Here is an 18555-nt window from a genome sequence, read left to right on the forward strand (position 1 = left end):
GCCATCGCATATTTAAAAATTCTTGCTACAAATTCTTATTTCTTACTAGCTGGTACCCAGCGCGTTGCTGCAACAGAAGAAATAATTTTGGAAATATAGTTTGAAATTTGAAATAGCTATCTTGATTAATTAGGAATGATAGAAAGAACGATATTTATTTTCTTGACGACAATATAATATCATTCAACTTCAATGAATATCTTCAAAGGAGAAGCATAAATAATATTTATTCTATTTATTTTTACTTTATTATTCAATTATACTTTAGGGTAGACACTATTTTTTGTTTTCAGCAAAAACAAATAAATTTCTTGGCTGTCAGCCTCGTGAGCATCCAGTATACAACTGGCCATGCGAAAAACATGGAATCTTCTAGGTTCAAAGCAATAAGTTAGCAAAGTTTTAACGCTGTCGAAAGAATGGTACAGCAGCGCTTAAAATACGAACAGACAAGCATCCATTTTTATATACTATATATATAGTTATAGCATGTCTATAACCTTCGCGCAAGTGCAAGTAATAAGTTGGCACAGTTTTATCATAATCGGATGAATGGCAAGACAGTGCATAAAAATACGAACATACAAAAATTCATATTTATATATATGATTATTAGTACAAGTTTTCATGCAATCATCCTATGTTTAAATAGAACATGAGAAATGGAAATACATTGTATTTACTTTAAAGAAATATTTTTTAAAATATGGATATTAATATGTCGATAATTTTGTGTTTATTTAAAGTAAATAAAACTCAACAATTTATATTTCTAAGCCTTTTATTTGCATTTACAAGACAGGATAATTTCATTCAAGAATTTGTTTGCACAGTGAAAAGCCTTCTTTGAGTGTAAATCGTTAAAAAAAAAAAAAAAGGGTAAAAGAATACACACATTGCAGCAACCTTGCAAAGACAAAATTCAAGAATGATGGATACCCAAGCCCAGCACCCACATATTTGGTTCATATTTTACACTAAACACAACACCCCTTCAGCTAACTTTTTACAAAAGAAGACGCTAAAAAATATTCCTATTTTCACACGTCTGACAAAAGATTTTCGACATTTTAGCAATATTGCTAGTTTCAAGGGGATGTTTTTAATGCATCTGAACAAACATTTAAGCTCTCCTAATAAAATATTTTGAGCAAATTTCTGTAAGTTAAATGCATAAAATTCAGTATTACATTATAAAAATAACTTATCTTAGAAAAATTTCAAGTAACCATTGAATGTTTAAGTACCTTTCTAATTATACATTCACCGGAATATAAAAATGGTAAAAAAAAAATGGAATGTTCTTCATCTCTGGTTCATCATGACTTAGACAAATGACTCATATCTTCTTGAAGATAACAGAGTAAAATTTTCAAAAATTTGTGTCAATATAAATGCTATTTTTCAATCTATAGATTTAAAAACAAAACCCAATAATATCTAGTTAAAGATATCACTGCAATTTGTAAATAAATATTAAAAAAATATCTTGGTATCAAAATGCTCTAAAATCCATTAAAATACTCCAAAAACATTTTTTAATGTTAAAAGTACTGTAGATAGTTTTCTTCTGAACTTTAAGTTCTGTGGTGTATAGTTAAGTCCTGAAAATAAGCTTCTTTTCTTAAAAAAATATTTTCCAAAGGAACTCCATAAATACAAAAATAATACTCATTGCAGAAAAAAAAAAAAAATAGCTCTGTACAAACTGTTTCTTACTATTTTAAACCAATCTTCTTTTTCCCTAAACCATAACTTTTCTTTCGTAGCAGTTCCATAAATTATTCACTCTTTTTTACATACTTGGTCAATATGTAATCCAAAAATTAAGTCCATCATTTATGGATTTCACTTTGAGTAAGTCAATCAAACGTTCTTCTAAATCATCGATTGCACAAAAAGTCTGGCGATTGATGCGAGTTCCTTTGCAGTAAGAGTTCTTACATTACATATCGATTAATTGATTAAAGTACAAGAGTCGTCATTGTCATCGGAAGACGCTCTTCGTTTTTCTGAGCTGCTGGAGCCAGGGGTTGGGCGGGATGTCATCTGTGTCATCATGCTGGGGTTCTTGCTCCGAGGGTTTGGGAGGTTGCTCCACCGGTGCGGGGGCTGGTTTGGGTTCTGGCTCTTTTGGAGGGGGTTCCTGGGCTTGTTGCGGAGGTTCGGGTGATTTCACAACAGGGGTTGATAAAGTCCTGTGAATGCTAAAAGAATATTAATATCAGTGGAAAAGAGATTTGTGAATACATTGTGAAAAATAAATATATGGTAAATTTTAAATTATAAAATATAAAAAAATAAGTGCCCCATCACAAGAGTGTAAGGGGACGGTGGATTTTGAAATAAGCAAAAATGTACGGCAAACATGAAATTTTATTTGTATCGTTTCATCACCAATATGTATGTCAATATTCAACAAAAATAGTGTTATAAAATGTTTTGTCCAATAAAATAAATATTTGAAGGGCCCAGAGGAAAAAAAGTTAATTTTAATAACTTTCTTCAAAATGATATTGTAATTAGATTTAAATTACCTTTGAAATATTCCGGGTGTCTTAATATTGGAGAAAATTAAATAGAATTGTTAATAAAGATTTATATTAAACATTAAAGTTTAGTTTAGTTTAGTTATATTAACGTCCCGTTTGAAGCAACACCAGGGCTATTTTGGGACGGACCTCGTAATTTTAAACCGCGGTCAGATGACGAGGACGACACCTGAGCTGGCACCCCCCCCCTCTCCACACCAGCGGGAGGACGTTTCGTCATGACGGATTTAATGTGCAACTGACCCCCTTACACGACGGTTCTTCGGTGGAATCGGGTCTCGAACCTGAAACCCTCCGGTTCCGAAGTCGAGACCTTACCACCAGGAAGAAAATAGGTTATGCATTTTATGTTTCGAGTTTTTTGAAGTATTAAAAGTGAGTTTTATTTCATAAAAATACTTTTAAAACATTAGCATTTAATTCGAATTACAAAATAATGCACAGTTTTGTTTCAAATAAATTTATAATGGGTAATAAGGAAAAAAAATAGGAAAAATTCAAAGTTAAGTCGTCTGGAATATTTTTAAATTTTTAAAACTTATGTAGCTTTTAATTTTTAAAAAATAATATATTCTATTTTAAAAAAATGTTAAGAAATTTGACGTATTTATATTTTAATGTCTATGCATAAAAATTTTCATAGCCCAAAATGAATAATTCGCGAAAGTGCCTTTTAGAGTTCGCCGCCCCCTTAAAGGAATAGGAAATTTTAAATGTTGGGCAATATCTAAGACGCATTTTTTTTTTTTTTTTTTTTTTTTTTTGCTTTCAAATCTACAGAATTGCAAGATGAAAAATGGATTTGGTATAAATAGTAGAAATATATACACCAAAAGAATAACATTTTTGAAAACTTATAAAAATATAATGGTTAGGAATGCAAAGAAAAATTGATTGATTTATCACGGATTAATTAAGTTTATTTATAATTTCCGAATACAATTTTAATCCATATCAAGTGAATTTTGACAGAAAAAAATTAGATGAATGAAAATCGCAATGTTAACATGATGCGAGTTTTCGTGTTCTTCCCTTTTTTGATAAATTATTGTAATTTTCTTCGTTTTATATTGGTTTTCTTATACCTGTATTTTTCTTTGGTTTGATAGATTTTAAAATGTTTTTATTTACGAAGTCCAAGCAAAGTATAGTCTCTGTGTTATAAAAATCCATCAAGCAAACAAATAAGTAATTATCACGATATCATTTAAATTTATTATTTTAAAAAATAGAGAAAATTCTTAGAAAATATAATTTAAAATTTCTATAATAAATCTTTCTTATATTTTTGCAGCTTAGTAATTAAAATCAATGATTTATTATTTTTATTTTTGAAAAAGAGGATATTTTCGATACACTCCAAAAGACTTAACCCTTTACAAATACTCGAACAGATTACTTGAACTCATGCCAGAACCTAGGAAGTGGTGTTATTTAAAAGACAAATTCATCGGTTTAGAAGTTGCACGGACCGGACGTTAAGGGTTATAGAAAACTTCAGAATGAGAATTTCACCCTTTTTTTTTCCCTAAATTTCAAGTACAATTTTTAACTGAAAAAGAACGAATTAAATTTTTATATGCCGAAATTTCCAGAAGATATATAACTTGAGGCTCTTGAACTGCTAAATTTTTTGTTAAAAAGAATATATTTACAACATTCATATACTCCACCCCCCGGGATACAATAAAATATGCTATTTAAGAAGAGTGAGGGAAGATATATATCCATTTACGGGAAAGGAACCATTTTCACCCATTATTTTTTAAAGATCTTTCACAATGATGCAAAATACAGGCTGAAATATTGAATCACTCTAACGTACTTTTGCATGGTGACGGGACTGGGGACCTCCTTCCTTTGCATGAGTTGTCTTTTCCACGGAGGTATGGAATTCAATTTCTTTGCTTCTGCTTCTCGCTGAAAAAAATTACACAACATTTTTAAATCAGACGGAATAGTTTTCCTGAAATAGAAGCATAATTATGCTCGACGAGAAACTAAAATCTACTTCTTTAAAAGGTTTCTCGTGGCTTTTAAATAATTTTTTCTACAAATAATAACCTGTGATTTTAAAAAAGCAAAGTAAATTCTGCCCTATAAATATCAGGTAAGATCTTCTAAATAAATTTATGCAGGTGCGTCGTCAAAAATTGAACATATCGTTATATTTCAGACATACATTTATTGCAGTCAATGAGATATAAAGAACATCCTACAAATCATAATGGTTCTATCATATTCATCATAGCGTACTCATTTGCATGAATTGTTTCAGCCTTTACTTAAATTCTGAAAATTAATTTTATAATTTAAAACAGTTTATTTGGGGGGGGGCGAAATCTCTTGGTACCCAAAAAAGAGGGATGAGTTGACTGCCTAGAAAAATATTTGAAAACTATTAACCCTTTGCGCTCGGATGGTGCTTCTCAGGCGCCATTCAAGACGGTGCATTAGTTTGGCATTTAATTAATTTATTTTTCAATTTTGTTTGCTAAAAATACCTACAGAATGGTAAAAAGATTTAGATTAAGTTTTCGGGGATATTCAATTTGAAACAATTGTATATATTTATTTTTCAGAACAATAAATAAGCCCTTGTATTAGGTGAATAATTTTGCATCGAATTACTTTTCCGAGGGAAAAGGTTAGGAAGGGAAGTTATGAGGGAAAGGTTAAAGTACAGTGAAAGTGGCAAATTGGAAAACCTTAGAAGAGAAAAGGACTGCATGAAAGGATTTCTAAGAAAAATCAAGGATCCGAGCTTATCGCGCCAGTGAAGAATAAAAGGTTATAACAGACACAAAATAAGTATGACAGATGCGATTGTTCTATAATTAGTAATGTTTTTACTATGTTACATTAAGCATGCAAAGAATCCAAGCAGTTACAAGATTGTGCAGGATTTAAGTATGCTAATAATAGCGTACAACATCTTTGTGTGAAAGAGAAAGTAAAATAAATTTGACTTCATTATTTAAATCGATAATTATAGTAAGGAATACTATTAATTTTTTCACAATTTTCATATAAAATGAATAATTTATAAAGAGATTTAGGAAAATTAAAACTTTTAGTTTAGTCTTCAATTCTCGAATAACATGCATTTGCTACATTTTGTATTACACCATTAAAATTAAATATGCAAGTACCTACGCATTAAATTTTTGCATTAAATATCCGCCTGCATTCGTCTATTAAAATGCAAGACAAAATGAATTGACTCATATCACAGTGTCACGCAAATATGATTAAATCTCGTAGAGAAAAGGCATAAAATTGTCGTAGAATGCATGTACGACGCAGTTGCGTTAAAACTTTAATCACGATTTTGAAAAAAATATACAACTACATTCAAAAACACTCCCTTTAATGGACTGACGAATAATATAAATTGAAATCTCCATTTTGTACCAATAAGAGTTTGATGATCAAACTAGGATCACCCCCCCCAATACAAACTCGTTGATGAATAAGAAATTTAATAAAGAGAATCTTGTGACACATTTGTCATATACTTTCAGTTATAGGAAATGCTTCAAATGTTGCATCATTCAAAAAAATTATCCAGTATTATATCTTTAGAATTCTGCTTCATTTTTTTTAGTATTTCAAAATGCTTCAGTTTATTTTCTTTTAAAACTGAGCTACTTGTTATTTTTCACACAGGATACTTTATCAAACTATGTTTTACGAATTTATCGAAGATGATGTATATTACATATATATATGTAAACATACTTTAACAGTGCGTGGTTGAAAAGATGGAACTTTTGAAATATTAATTTTAAAATATAACTATTAAGAATAAGCGATGATAAAAGAGTGCGCGTCTACATCGCGATATAAGAGCTAAGAGACCAACATTTTTCCCTTCAGTGATTTTACTATGAAATTTTGATAAGGATTTATTTGACACGTTTAGACTTAGGAAAGAGAATCTTGCGTATCTTTAAAAGAATATTGTAAGCATTAGGGATTTCTATCTCTTCACTCAGAGCATGAGAAAATGTTTAACTCTGTACTTTTATAGAGCGTGTGTAGAATGAAATAAATAAAAAGATGGAAATTGGATCAGGAAATAAGAGACCATTTTAGAATGAAGTTAATGTGGGCTAAATTAAGATAAAAACTAGGAAATTAATTAGGATTTAAATTAGATTAAGATATATAATCAAAACGACACTACCCACATACGAAATGTAATTCACTGGTATTTTATATCCCTAAATAGCGGGTACGAAGTTTTCGTCTTCAGGAGTAGGAAACCTTCACAGTTAAAAATACTTACCACAAGTGTCCTCAACAAATAAATCTCTTTGCTAATCATGTGGTTGCTGTCAAAATGCCAAAATTAAATAATCCAAAATGGTTAAGTCTTTGAATAATCTATTTTTGTTTCAGTAACTCGCTGAAATAACTGCTAATAAATTTATCTTTACAATTTTATTTCAGAATGTTTAAAGGATGGAAAAAATGACCTGTGTACTGATTATTAAATGATCAAAGAGATTGTGATTATATAAGTAAAAATTTAATTTCTTCTGAAATTAAGAAAAATGTGTCTACTGCTTATCACATAGGGAGTGTCAGTTGTCGAATTCTCAAATTTCTGTTTGATTCTGAGACGTTGAGAATTTCAATTAATATGAATTTCAAATGAAATATGCATTAAATGTCATGATTGCAACACAACTCAATTCAGTGCTGTTAAACATTTCTAAATAATTTTTAAAGGATGTGGCTTTTGCTTTATCCTAATCCTTTACTTCTATATTATTTGAGCCTAGATTCGTCAACTTATGTTCGTATTAAAAAATACAATTTTGATATGATTGAGTTGAATAGAAAACTTCATCATATTTCTACGGCAATTTTGAATATGTTTGGTTATTCATTTTCTTTTTCAAACTTTGCAATTGTAAATTCTACACATTCTACACGACATAATTCCAAGACTGAACATGGACAATCACAATATAGGGAAGAGAGGAGGAAACTCACTAGCATTTGCTCTTCAGCTTCTTTTTTGGCTTTCTCGGCTGCCTTCTTGGCGAGCATCTGTCTCTTCCAAGGTGGGATGACGCAACCGTTGGCGTCCACTTCCGGAATTTGGTCGACAAATTTTTCCGCTTTGAAATTCTGAGCCAAATCAGCAGTCTGCAACAGTTTGATTTTTATATAGAAACGCTAATATCATAAACACAATCATACTATTTTAAATAATATTTTTGATTAAATACAGAAAAAAAACACAGATTTGTTTATAGAAATTTATTATATACCATTCTGACAAATATTTGCATAAAAAAGATTTTATTTGAACATAGTTATACGTATTTATGGATTTCAGTTTAGTACTAAAATGAACTATAATTCGTAACACAGTAAAATATTAGCAATTGAAATTCTGCTTTTGGGAAGAAAGAATTTGGAAGATAGAATTATTTTTCAGTATTATAACTGCATCAAATGAATTTGAAAAGTTCCTATTGTGTAATTGCATCCAATAAATGATAAAAAACTCTTATGTCGTGTAACATGTGTTGGCATAAAAAATATTGTCATACCAACACATACTACATAAGATATTTTTGGTTCATATTAACAAATTAGATGGGATATATTGTTTAGTTACAACTCAAAGTTACAAACTGAGTCATTATGGAAAATTTTTGTAATTATTTATGCGGGTAAAAAATGTAATTTTTCATAATTATACTGGGATAGATGATACTTAATGAAATAAATCTTTTATATTTTTTTAAAGTAAGATTATAATTCAAACGATACTCACAATAACCTCTTCAATCTTGCTTCTCTCTTCTTTCATTTTTCTCACACCTTGAATGTCTTTCGTTTGTTTCAATTCGGCAATTAAGTCATTCTTTTGCAAAAGAACTGTTCTCTCTGAAAGGCCACAATACAGTTTCTTCATTTTTAAATACAATAAATAAATTTTAAAAGTTTTCTACATTTAATTTTTAAAATGTATTCCATTTTTAATACATAATTCTCTTTTAAAACACCACTCCAAATAAAAAACAAACATATATAACATTTTCCTGTTACATTTCTATATCACTTAAACTCTATTTCATAATTTAACATCTTGTACTTCTTTTAAAAAAGAATAATATTTTCCATTAGTTTAAAACTGGTTGTGTACATTTAAATAAACTGAAGATTTAAATTTCGAAATGCACTTTAGAACATTCTTGTACTTCCTCTTAAGGATTTAAAATTTGCTGAACAAGGAAGTTTTACGAAGAAGGTGATTACAAATTTTCAATCTCTCAAACCAACTGTCTTGAAATTTAAGCTTAGCTTTAAAATGAAACATTTATATGTGCAAAAGTTGTTAAAATGCTGTCTTTTTATATTAGAGATCAATAATTGCGATACATGCATCCTGTTTGGAAGCTTTCTAGAAATATAACAGTATTGTATTAACTAAAGGGTATTTCATTATACCTAATTGATTATGTCTTAAAACGCCAAAAAAATATTTGAATTTAATAACTATTGTTTAAAATTTATAAAGCAGAGAGAATCTACAAAATGAAAGACTTTTATATATTAATAATTGTTTTAATGAAATGAACATCACACAATAACCTTAGTGAAAAGATGCTTACTTTAATGTTTATAACTATTAAATAATTTATTAGGGATTTTATCCAGTTAAAGCATTCCGCATATATACACAAGACGTGTATACACAATCCAGTTAATACAATCCACGTGTAAGCACAATCCAGTAAAGGCGTTCCGCGTGTATCCAAACCTTCATTTTGGTGTGGTTTTTTATATGGTAAAAATGAAATCTTATGCACTTTATGATAATTTTTGCAATATTTACTATCCCACCATTTGTATTACTTTCGACGTGTATATGCGTTATCGCCTGACTTTAAAAAGGAGGACTTGGGGGGTTTTAAAAAATAAATTCTGCAGTTAACGTGTAAATAGAAATTAGAGACTTTATATTTAGATATTATAATCACATATGAAAAAACTATTCATGATATTGGAAAATTAATTCGAAGCAGATAAATACTAATTCAGAAAGTAATTTGAAACATAATTATATAAATAATTAAATATGAAAAGAGCCTTATTTTTTGTACAAGATAGGCATCAAACTTTAATTATTCCGAAAGAAAATCCAGTTATTGCTCACAATAGTTTTAGAACAGACTATTTAGATATTTATTAAAATCTTAAATTCATTCTTACCAGGAGTTGAGGGCTTGTCGGTTTTCTTCAACTGGACTGTCTGCAGTTGGTCAACAGTGACAGTGAATAGGGCATTACTTCCATTGCTATTAGTGTTCGTAAGAGGTGCATGCGGTTTAGGTTCTTCTTTGCCGTTGACAGGACTTTGAACAAATCGGGATCTAGAATCATTGTCCAATAGTGTTTCATGACTCTCCGTTCTGTTACCATATGATATTTTTTCTGGTTTTGTCGCCATGGCCAGTTCACCCATGGACACAGCTCGGTGAAGCGTGGAATTTGATTTGAGAGTGGAACTTTTGGAACCTGAAGTCTTAGTTTGCCTCAGATACTCAGATGGGCGAATATTCTCATTAGTGTCCGGAGGAAAGTTGAATTGAGGCGGAATGAAAGGCAAAGTTTTCTGATGGCTGTTCCTCCTGGCAGCTGTCGATTTGACGTAGCGTTTACCTTCACTACCATCCACAGATGATTCATCAGACCTCTGGGAGGCGCGATCATCTTCATGGTGGTTTTGTGAATCATCGAAATTCGATCTTTTGGGGACTGGCAATTTTGAGGGTGGAAGATCTGGTGGTGGAGGAGGAGGTGGAGCTTTGACCTTGCTCGTTTCCTCATCTGATTTCGAGTGATTGCTTTTGGGCAATGGTGGAGGTGTTGGGGGTTTCACGGCTGGTTTTGGTTCTTCCATTTTCTTAACTGGTAGTAGGGGTGGAGGAGGCGGTTGAGCTGTCACTGTTTCAACGGCCTTCTTCACCACCTGTGAAGACTGCTGTTGGCGCGAGAGTGTGCCATTGCTGTTAGTATTGTTAGTGCTGTTGCTGTTATTATTGTTATTCTTAGACTTGTCCACTGTTAGTGTTCCATTTTCCTTAATGCAGTTCTCTGTGATTTTCTTGCTGTCTTCATGAGGGGCATCGACGGGGTTGGATGCTCTCCGAGACACGTGCGCATGGTTGCCGCCCCCGTAAGGGCTTTCCGATTCAGGGGGCGGCCTCTTGTTCCGGATGGCCACCAGATCCTCCTGGTGGTGAGGAGAGAAACTGACCTCATTGTCATGCAGCTCGTCCTCATCGTCCTCCTCGTCTTCTGCTGGGTGGTGGGGGACCAGCCGATGCATCTCTTCGTCGTCCAGCTCGTCTTCATCTTCGTCTTCCCCGTGGTAGATGCCTTCGTCCGTGCTCAGGCTGCTGACCTCACGGCTTGCCTTTTTTCCTCGGTGTCGACCATTGATGGTGTTGTTGTTGTTACCAGTGCTACTCGACTGACTTCCCTGGTCGTCGTAGTCAGGAATGGGATCACTCACGTCGGATACGCTGTTGGAATCTTCGCTGGCAGATGAGTTATGAACCTCGACTGTAACTGCAAAATGTAAAAATGGTAAAGTAATCTTAATTATTTCTGAATTAAAATAAATTTCATAAAATACAATCCGATCTGTGCTAAGGCTATAATTAATTTGAGGGAAGGAAAATTTTTCAAAATACTGAATCTTAGTCGAATTAGCTCAAATTTCACTGATCATGTGTGAATGTATAATTACCACTTGAGAAATGGGACAGACTTATACATATAGCTCAATAAAATTATCAAGGATCTGGATAACATATTTGAGGCAGCTAATCGACATCTTTTTTTAGAAATTGTATTTTTAAAAAATTACAAATATTCTAACGGGAAAACATTTATACCTATTTGAGATCCATTGGTATTATTGTTAATATTGTTGTTAACGTTGTTGTCAGTGTTTTCTTCGTCCTCATTCGAGCTCTTCTTTGATTTATTATCGAATAATTTCTTTACTCTGTCATCTGACGTCATATTAGGTTCATGGAGGAAGAAAGGTTCTTGAGGTCCATTCAGCGTGTCCACAGGTGATCGTGTGGTTCCATCATGAATGCTGCCTGTACCTCCGTTGTAGCCAGAATCCATCCTCTTGGAATGACTGGAGGATCCACTGGAACACCTCCTGTGATTAGGGTTGTTTGCTTTGCACAATCTTTCCTGAGAGTGGTGGCGATGGCCGTTCTTGTGGGGTGTTCTGCTCTGATGATGAGAACTGTAAAAATTCCAACCAGATAGAACGGTGTGGGGTGCACCTCGACCGCCGGGGCCAGGAATGGAAGATCGAGTACTGCTAGTGGTAGTATCAGATGGGTAATCGTCTGTTAAGCTGCAACTTTCTTCAGAGCCAGTGGATTGGCAAGAGCAACCATCAGAATCCTATGAAAAATTAATAAATATATTATTGGAATTCAAATAAAAGAACAACAGTACATAAATTTGTCATCAAATCTGAATAGTATTGCTGTTGAAGTATTAAGAAAGTTTACATTCAGTGATATTACTGTTACGGAATATTTAAGTGCTACAATAGAACACGACTGTATAACACATTCAAATAATGACGAGAATCACTCAAATTTGAAACGTATGTGCAATAATTGTTATACAGTACACTCCCGAGTATCCGGCCTAATGTAGAGGAAAGATAGGCCGGATAACAAAAAAGCCGGATAGGCCGGAGTTCTATGAACTCATTTCTTTGCCCACCAATACCAGAAGACAATGCTTTTATACCAAAACTCATATACCCGTTTTCTCACTTTTTATTGAATAATTAGCCCTCCATTTATCTCAAGACACGTAAAATGTAAACGTTGCCTCATCCCAGTGAATCATAGAAGCACTTGCCGGTAACGTGTCGAGTAAAAATATAAACTACCAGTACAAAGCCTTCTATATGTTTATATACTAAACTCCACGTTTCAAGAATTTATTTAAGAAAAATTAAGTTAAAGGATATAAGCAGTTCATATTTTAACATAAATTATGTAACGCCTAATTTAAATGCAGGAAACCTTAAGATAAAAACAAAATTAGGCCAGATAGTACGAAAGCCAGAAAGCCGTGAATCGGATACTCGGGAGTGTACTGTATTATGAAATAATAATTATTAGTATTGAATTAAGATGACTGTCATATGTTGTTAAGATTATACAAGCATTGATTTAAGATTACTAGTATAAAATGTTTCATTTTTTTTTGTCATTCAAGTTTCATAATTCTCTATTGGAACGTTTTACTGAAAAAAAAAATCTTCATTACAATTATTTTAAAATGTACCTGCAATTTTGATTTTTATATTCATCATTTAAAATATAAAAAATATTACAATTTTTAGTTTAGTCAGGCTTTGTCAGTTAAACACTTAAAAAAAAAAGAAGGGAAATTGTAAACAGTGTAAAAAACAGTGTACAGAAATTCTTCTTTTATAAAGACAATGAAAATTCCAGTAAAATGCTTGACTATTTTACAAGATGAACTATAGCTATTGAGGCAAAAACTGGTTCTTCTTTCCAGGAAAGAGCATTTCATGTTATGTTATTTATTTTGATTTTCTTATTTAGCTTATGGAGTTGAAACAGACTTTGAAAAGGTCACACTTATTTCATAAATTACTGTAATACGTTTAGTAAACTTGCAGTACTTTTTCTTAGCTTTATCCTTGAATTAAAAAACAAGATTGATTTCTTTATTCACGTTTTACGCAGTAAATTGTTATATATGCACGCACACATTCAGTTGCGGCTACTAAATTAAACTAATTATGTTTCAAACAGAATCCTTCCATTATTGTCTGGGATTTTACAAATTTATCTTTGCTGTAAACTTTCTTTTTTTAATGTATTTTTGTGAGTTAAGTGTGAATCAATTATTATGTTCCTATCAAAGCCCCGTAAATGGGAAAGATTATACATGGCATTAAAATATTTAATCTTCACATGCAAGGTGGGAATTAATAAGTAGTTAAGCATACAATACAACGGATTTTTATATTCAACCTTTTCTTTTATTTAAGTGAACTTTTTCCAGGAAATTTTTTCAACAATCACCATATAATTTATGTTTAAAACTTGGCCCATTTCCTCACGCTTCAAGGGCTGGATACTTCACAATGTATCATATATTCTATAGAAAAGGAACTCTGTGTTGTAATTGAAATAAATGAAAGGAATGAAAGTGATTAGATGGATATTATAAAAGGAAGTTAAATGTTGTTCATATTTTATCAAGGATTATTTAATTCGGCAGTTTTATGATTGGATCGCAAAGATCAGAGTAATAGGTTTCGCTGTTAGTCACTTTAAATGAATTAATAAAATAATGCGAATTCCATTACTTAATCCTTTGTGGATGTATTTATGAATTGTCCATGTTTGTAGATTTCCACTATTCTCATTTTTTCTACATCATTATAGCTAAAAAATTTTAACTGCGTCTCACATCGCTTCAGCGAACTTAGTCATTATCAGAATGTCTAGTATAAATATTTTCAAAATAACCTCCTATCATTTTTCTGCTATTAAAATCAATGTTAAAAAATTCGGAATCATATTCTTCATTGCTGCTGTGTTTCACCGTACATTTCTTTTGGTAACTTTCTTTTTGTCATGTTATAGTATTATTAAAAATAAAATTAAGGTAATAAAATGTGTAGTTACACTTTAATGAAATTTTCAAAATATTATTTAAAATTATATGTATGTCCGGAGTTTGGTGATTTAGTATAATATAAGATCATTATGATTTCTTCATATTTTAACTGAGAACAGACATACGATTGAAACGGTAAAAAAAAGAAACCCACACACGCTTCGGTGATTGAGACTAGTCACGTGACTACTAGAACGGTAAGAAAAAACTTTAATGGCTGAGAGTAGGCATATGATGGCAAAAGGAAAATATATTCAAATTTAAATCATACTATTTATAACAAATAAACAAAATATATTTTAGTAGCTTCCTAGATAAATTTCGTTTCAAAATGTTAAATTCACTGGTTGATATAATAAAAAAAAAGGCACAAGTTAAAGAAAATTTCATTGAATCGCCATCCAGATAATAGTTTTTCACATACATCTTTTTAAATATGATCTATATTTGTATCCATGTCAGAAAGAAAAAAAAAATGGAGTCCATCAGAATCTATTGCTCCGTTTTCTTTTATTAACCCTTTCACTATTGAACCGGTCGTGCAAATTTTATGCTGGTAAGCCGTTTTCTATTTTAAACACCGAGTACAGGATGTAAATCGTGAAAATCCTTGGTGGTAACTTATTTTACAACAAATATTTTTCGTTTGAAACATAAACCTTCCTGCCAAGATAAAATGTCCACTGCCGGTTGGACTTGGTCAGTAGTGAAAGGGTTAAAGGACGCTTTTATCAAAAATTCATTGCATTCTACATACAAATCCTCGTACTTAAAACTAGTATTTTTTTATATCCATAATAGGAAACAAACACAAAGTCATATCTACTCATTGCGATTGTTATAATTGAAAAGGCTCGTTGTCAGTAAGATTTATTTGAAAAAGAGGAAATGTGCTTCCCCCCTTAATTTAAGATCGAAACATATTATTTGAAATGATATGTTGAATTAAAAAATGTCATTGTAGAAATTTTTTTTTTACTTTTTCTTATTCGTAATATAGAGAAAGAAATCATCAAAAAATTCGAACTCAAGGTTTTGTCTAATCTCCATGTGTTAGACCTCCCTGGGTTCGAAAAAGCACTTAAAAAATATTCGCTTGTCTGTCTGTCCGTGACAAAGATAATTCAAAAACGCTTTGAACTAGACTAATGAAATTTAGTATACTGTCTACACACCAATTTTTCAGATCTCTATCAAATCTTGAATAAAACTTGTTCACAGGAAGTCCATCTGTCCGGCCGTTCGAATATAATTTAATATAATAACTACAGAATGAAGGGAACTAGATAGATAAGATTCGGTACACAGATTTAACATATATAGTGTAGACATCTGTTAAAGTGTGAACCAAATTCAACGGCTAGTTGATTATCTGTCGGTCTGTATTTTCAGAAACATTAAACTAGATAATTCAAAAACAAAACGAATATCTAATTAGGTATGAGATTTTGTGACTACAAGTGCAATTTTGGGCCGAATTTTTCCCCCAATTGTATGAGAAAAATGTTGTCTAAAGTACAAATTTGATTATCGGATACTATAAACTGCCTACCAGAGATTAATCGCTATAAAAAAAAAAAACTTGCCAAGGTACACGATAGTTTTAGTAAAAATGCGAAATTCACGCCAAAAATTAATATTTTTTAACTTTTGTAAGTCAATGTAATGCAAGGCATAACAAGTTTATTAGAGAGCGTGCGAGAAAGATTTAGAAAGGCCACTCCCAATGGTTAATAGTATAAAATAACAATCGGTCTACTCCTTTTCGATCAGGCATTGTAGCAATCCCAGCCTTGAACATGAACTTAACTAGACCAAATTATTTTCCCACGTATTTCACAATGGTGTAAAACAGTTAAGACTACTGCATCCAACCGCAGCTCACAAAGAAACTTTGGGATAAACTTCATGAATCCCAAACGGCTCGAATTCGGAGAAACCGTTTACGATATTTCTTCGTTGCATTCTTTGTTGGGGTTTCCGGGGAAATCTGAACCATGTAATCATGGGTCGTTTTTCTCGGAAGTATAGACAAAGGTGGGCATTCCTTTCGTCTACGAATGCGGTAATTTGGAGCCCAACCACCTGTGCACACAATCTGACAACTGGAAGGGAACGGAAGCGACGCTGGTTCCACAGATAAATTTTGTTTTCTTTCCGCTAAACTGTTAGACTAAATTTCTGAATTTGTTTGGAAAAATGGTAAGAGATAAAAGAAGGCAATTGCTTATAAAAAGGCCAAATGGAAGTGATTTCCCGAAGTCTTATAAAAAAAAAAAGTTCAGAATAATAAGATTTTGAGTAAACTTACAATTTCCGATTTAGTATAAGAAATGAATTGTTATGGTTTGTTTTTATCAAACAATCCTAGAAAATTTTGAAACAAAGCACAATAGCAAAATTGTATATGATGAATATTCTTGAAAAAATAAACACTTAATTCGTGCATTGTTAGATATTTTATTGATGGATAATTTATATACGCAGTTGCCATTTTTAAAAACAATTGTTATTACTCATTTTTGTGCTTTCATGATTTTTTTTATCTAAATTTGAAAAAAAAAGATTAAATTTTAAATAAAATTTTAGGATACAGATTTAAGGCAAGTTGCAACAAAAGCTTTTCTTGAAAAGATTTACAGAAAATTATAATTGATAGCAAAGATCTGGACTCTTGAAATTCTTAGTTTTGCTACGTTGAAAAAAACCTTTACTTCATATTTAAAAGTAAAACTAATGAAACAAGATTTCAATCAATGCAAATATCGATTCAAGAATTTAAATTTCGGGGGGAAATATGTATGTTTATATTTCTAATAAAGTAATATTTAATTTTAGATGTATTTATTCTGAAAAAGTAATTAAATTAAAATTAAATTCCTTAAGAATCAATCAAGTAATTTCAATTAAAATTATTCAATTAAATTCAATAAAAACGTGAGAATTGTAGACAAATATATTTGGGGAATGCAAAGCCATTCATTGATGCATTATTTTTAATATATGTTAAAGCATCGTAACTATGAGCAACGTACAGTGGGTATGATTTTCAGCAGCAAAGGAAAAAAAAATCTGCTGCTAATTATAAGATAGGATTATCTCACGGAATACTTCTTATATGTCTGCATAATTCATTAGCATCCGCATTTTTTTTTTGTCCACCCTTCAAAACTGTGAAATATTTCTTCAATAGAAATAATATCAATTCAATAGAAATAATAAAATAATAAAATGGGGCGTTGATCGAATAAATTTATCCTAATCACGAAATCCACGGATATCATCCTCATCCTCAGATATCGATTCAAAATTTGATATAGATACAAAAAGGAATTTTATTCTAATAAACAAAGGATGCTGCAAGTAGCAAAATACACATCTTTTTGCAATGTAAAACTTTCAGAAGAATATTGTGAACGTACTAGGAAGGTCCCGAATCTCTCAGTTTTTGATGCCCATTCTTGTTAATAGTTGCCTCGCAGCATTGGCTTGCTAGCTGCACCACATCTTGTTAGCTTATAATTTTAACAAGCGAAAGATTTTGATATTCCAAAAGTATAGCATTAAAGTGGGCTAAGTTTTGAAAAGAATAATTTCATATTCATACATATAGAATAGGGTACAATGCATTTCATAATAATCGGTTTCGGTTCATTTTTAAACAAACTATCCTGTAATGAACACATTGATTCATAAAAGCATGATTCCTCATTCTCTGAAGACGAAAAGTGACCAGACAACCATATTAACACAATGACTCAGTCTTCGAGAAAATTGTCAAATAATGATGATGTAGCCTCTGACCACAAAGAAACTTTATCTTAATATGAATACAATCCAAAAGAATCATTTTACATTGCTAGACATGATTTTGCGCATTGTGGAATAGTCCATTGTGCCGTGTATAGCAAATATGTTTTAAGCCAAAATTTCAATGAGTCTGAAAGGATTGTGATCCCAGGTTACCGATACGTCAAAGTTCTCTTTCAAAAGAAAACAAATTTTCTTCGGCTCTTAAAAACAGCGATGACATTCGTATCTGAGCGTTTCTGAATGGTTGATATACAAATAGTTGTTTTGTTGATGGATATTCAGGAGATTTGAGCAAGAGAATTTGAATTTTCCTTCCTTCAGGGTGAATATTAAAGAACGAAGCATGAACCTGGGGTATTTATTCAATCAATAATACTTAATGGGAGATGGTGAATTTCGCAAAGTTATTCGGGAAATATTCTCATTTTCCTTGTATGCGTGTTTTGGAATCTTC

General features: G+C 31.5%; 1 protein-coding gene across 7 annotated transcripts in view; it reads right to left on the minus strand.

Annotated features, from left to right (window-relative positions):
• Positions 1 to 763: 763 nt before the first annotated feature.
• Positions 764 to 18555, minus strand: part of LOC129963471 (homeobox protein 10-like) — a 334134-nt gene continuing 316342 nt past the window's right edge. For 6 of the 7 annotated variants that reach the window (XM_056077875.1, XM_056077876.1, XM_056077874.1 and 3 more), the window contains 6 exons: positions 11483 to 12014; positions 9792 to 11153; positions 8350 to 8462; positions 7557 to 7712; positions 4378 to 4472; positions 764 to 2207 (listed from right to left, as the gene is read on the minus strand). In XM_056077875.1, coding sequence (XP_055933850.1) covers positions 1988 to 2207; positions 4378 to 4472; positions 7557 to 7712; positions 8350 to 8462; positions 9792 to 11153; positions 11483 to 12014 — 2478 coding nt within the window. In that variant the 3' untranslated portion in view covers positions 764 to 1987. The remainder of the gene's footprint in view (positions 2208 to 4377; positions 4473 to 7556; positions 7713 to 8349; positions 8463 to 9791; positions 11154 to 11482; positions 12015 to 18555) is intronic. The other variant, XM_056077872.1, reaches the window with a different exon arrangement.

Source organism: Argiope bruennichi, chromosome 3 (genome assembly GCF_947563725.1).
Source record: "Argiope bruennichi chromosome 3, qqArgBrue1.1, whole genome shotgun sequence".
Lineage (NCBI taxonomy): Eukaryota > Metazoa > Arthropoda > Arachnida > Araneae > Araneidae > Argiope > Argiope bruennichi.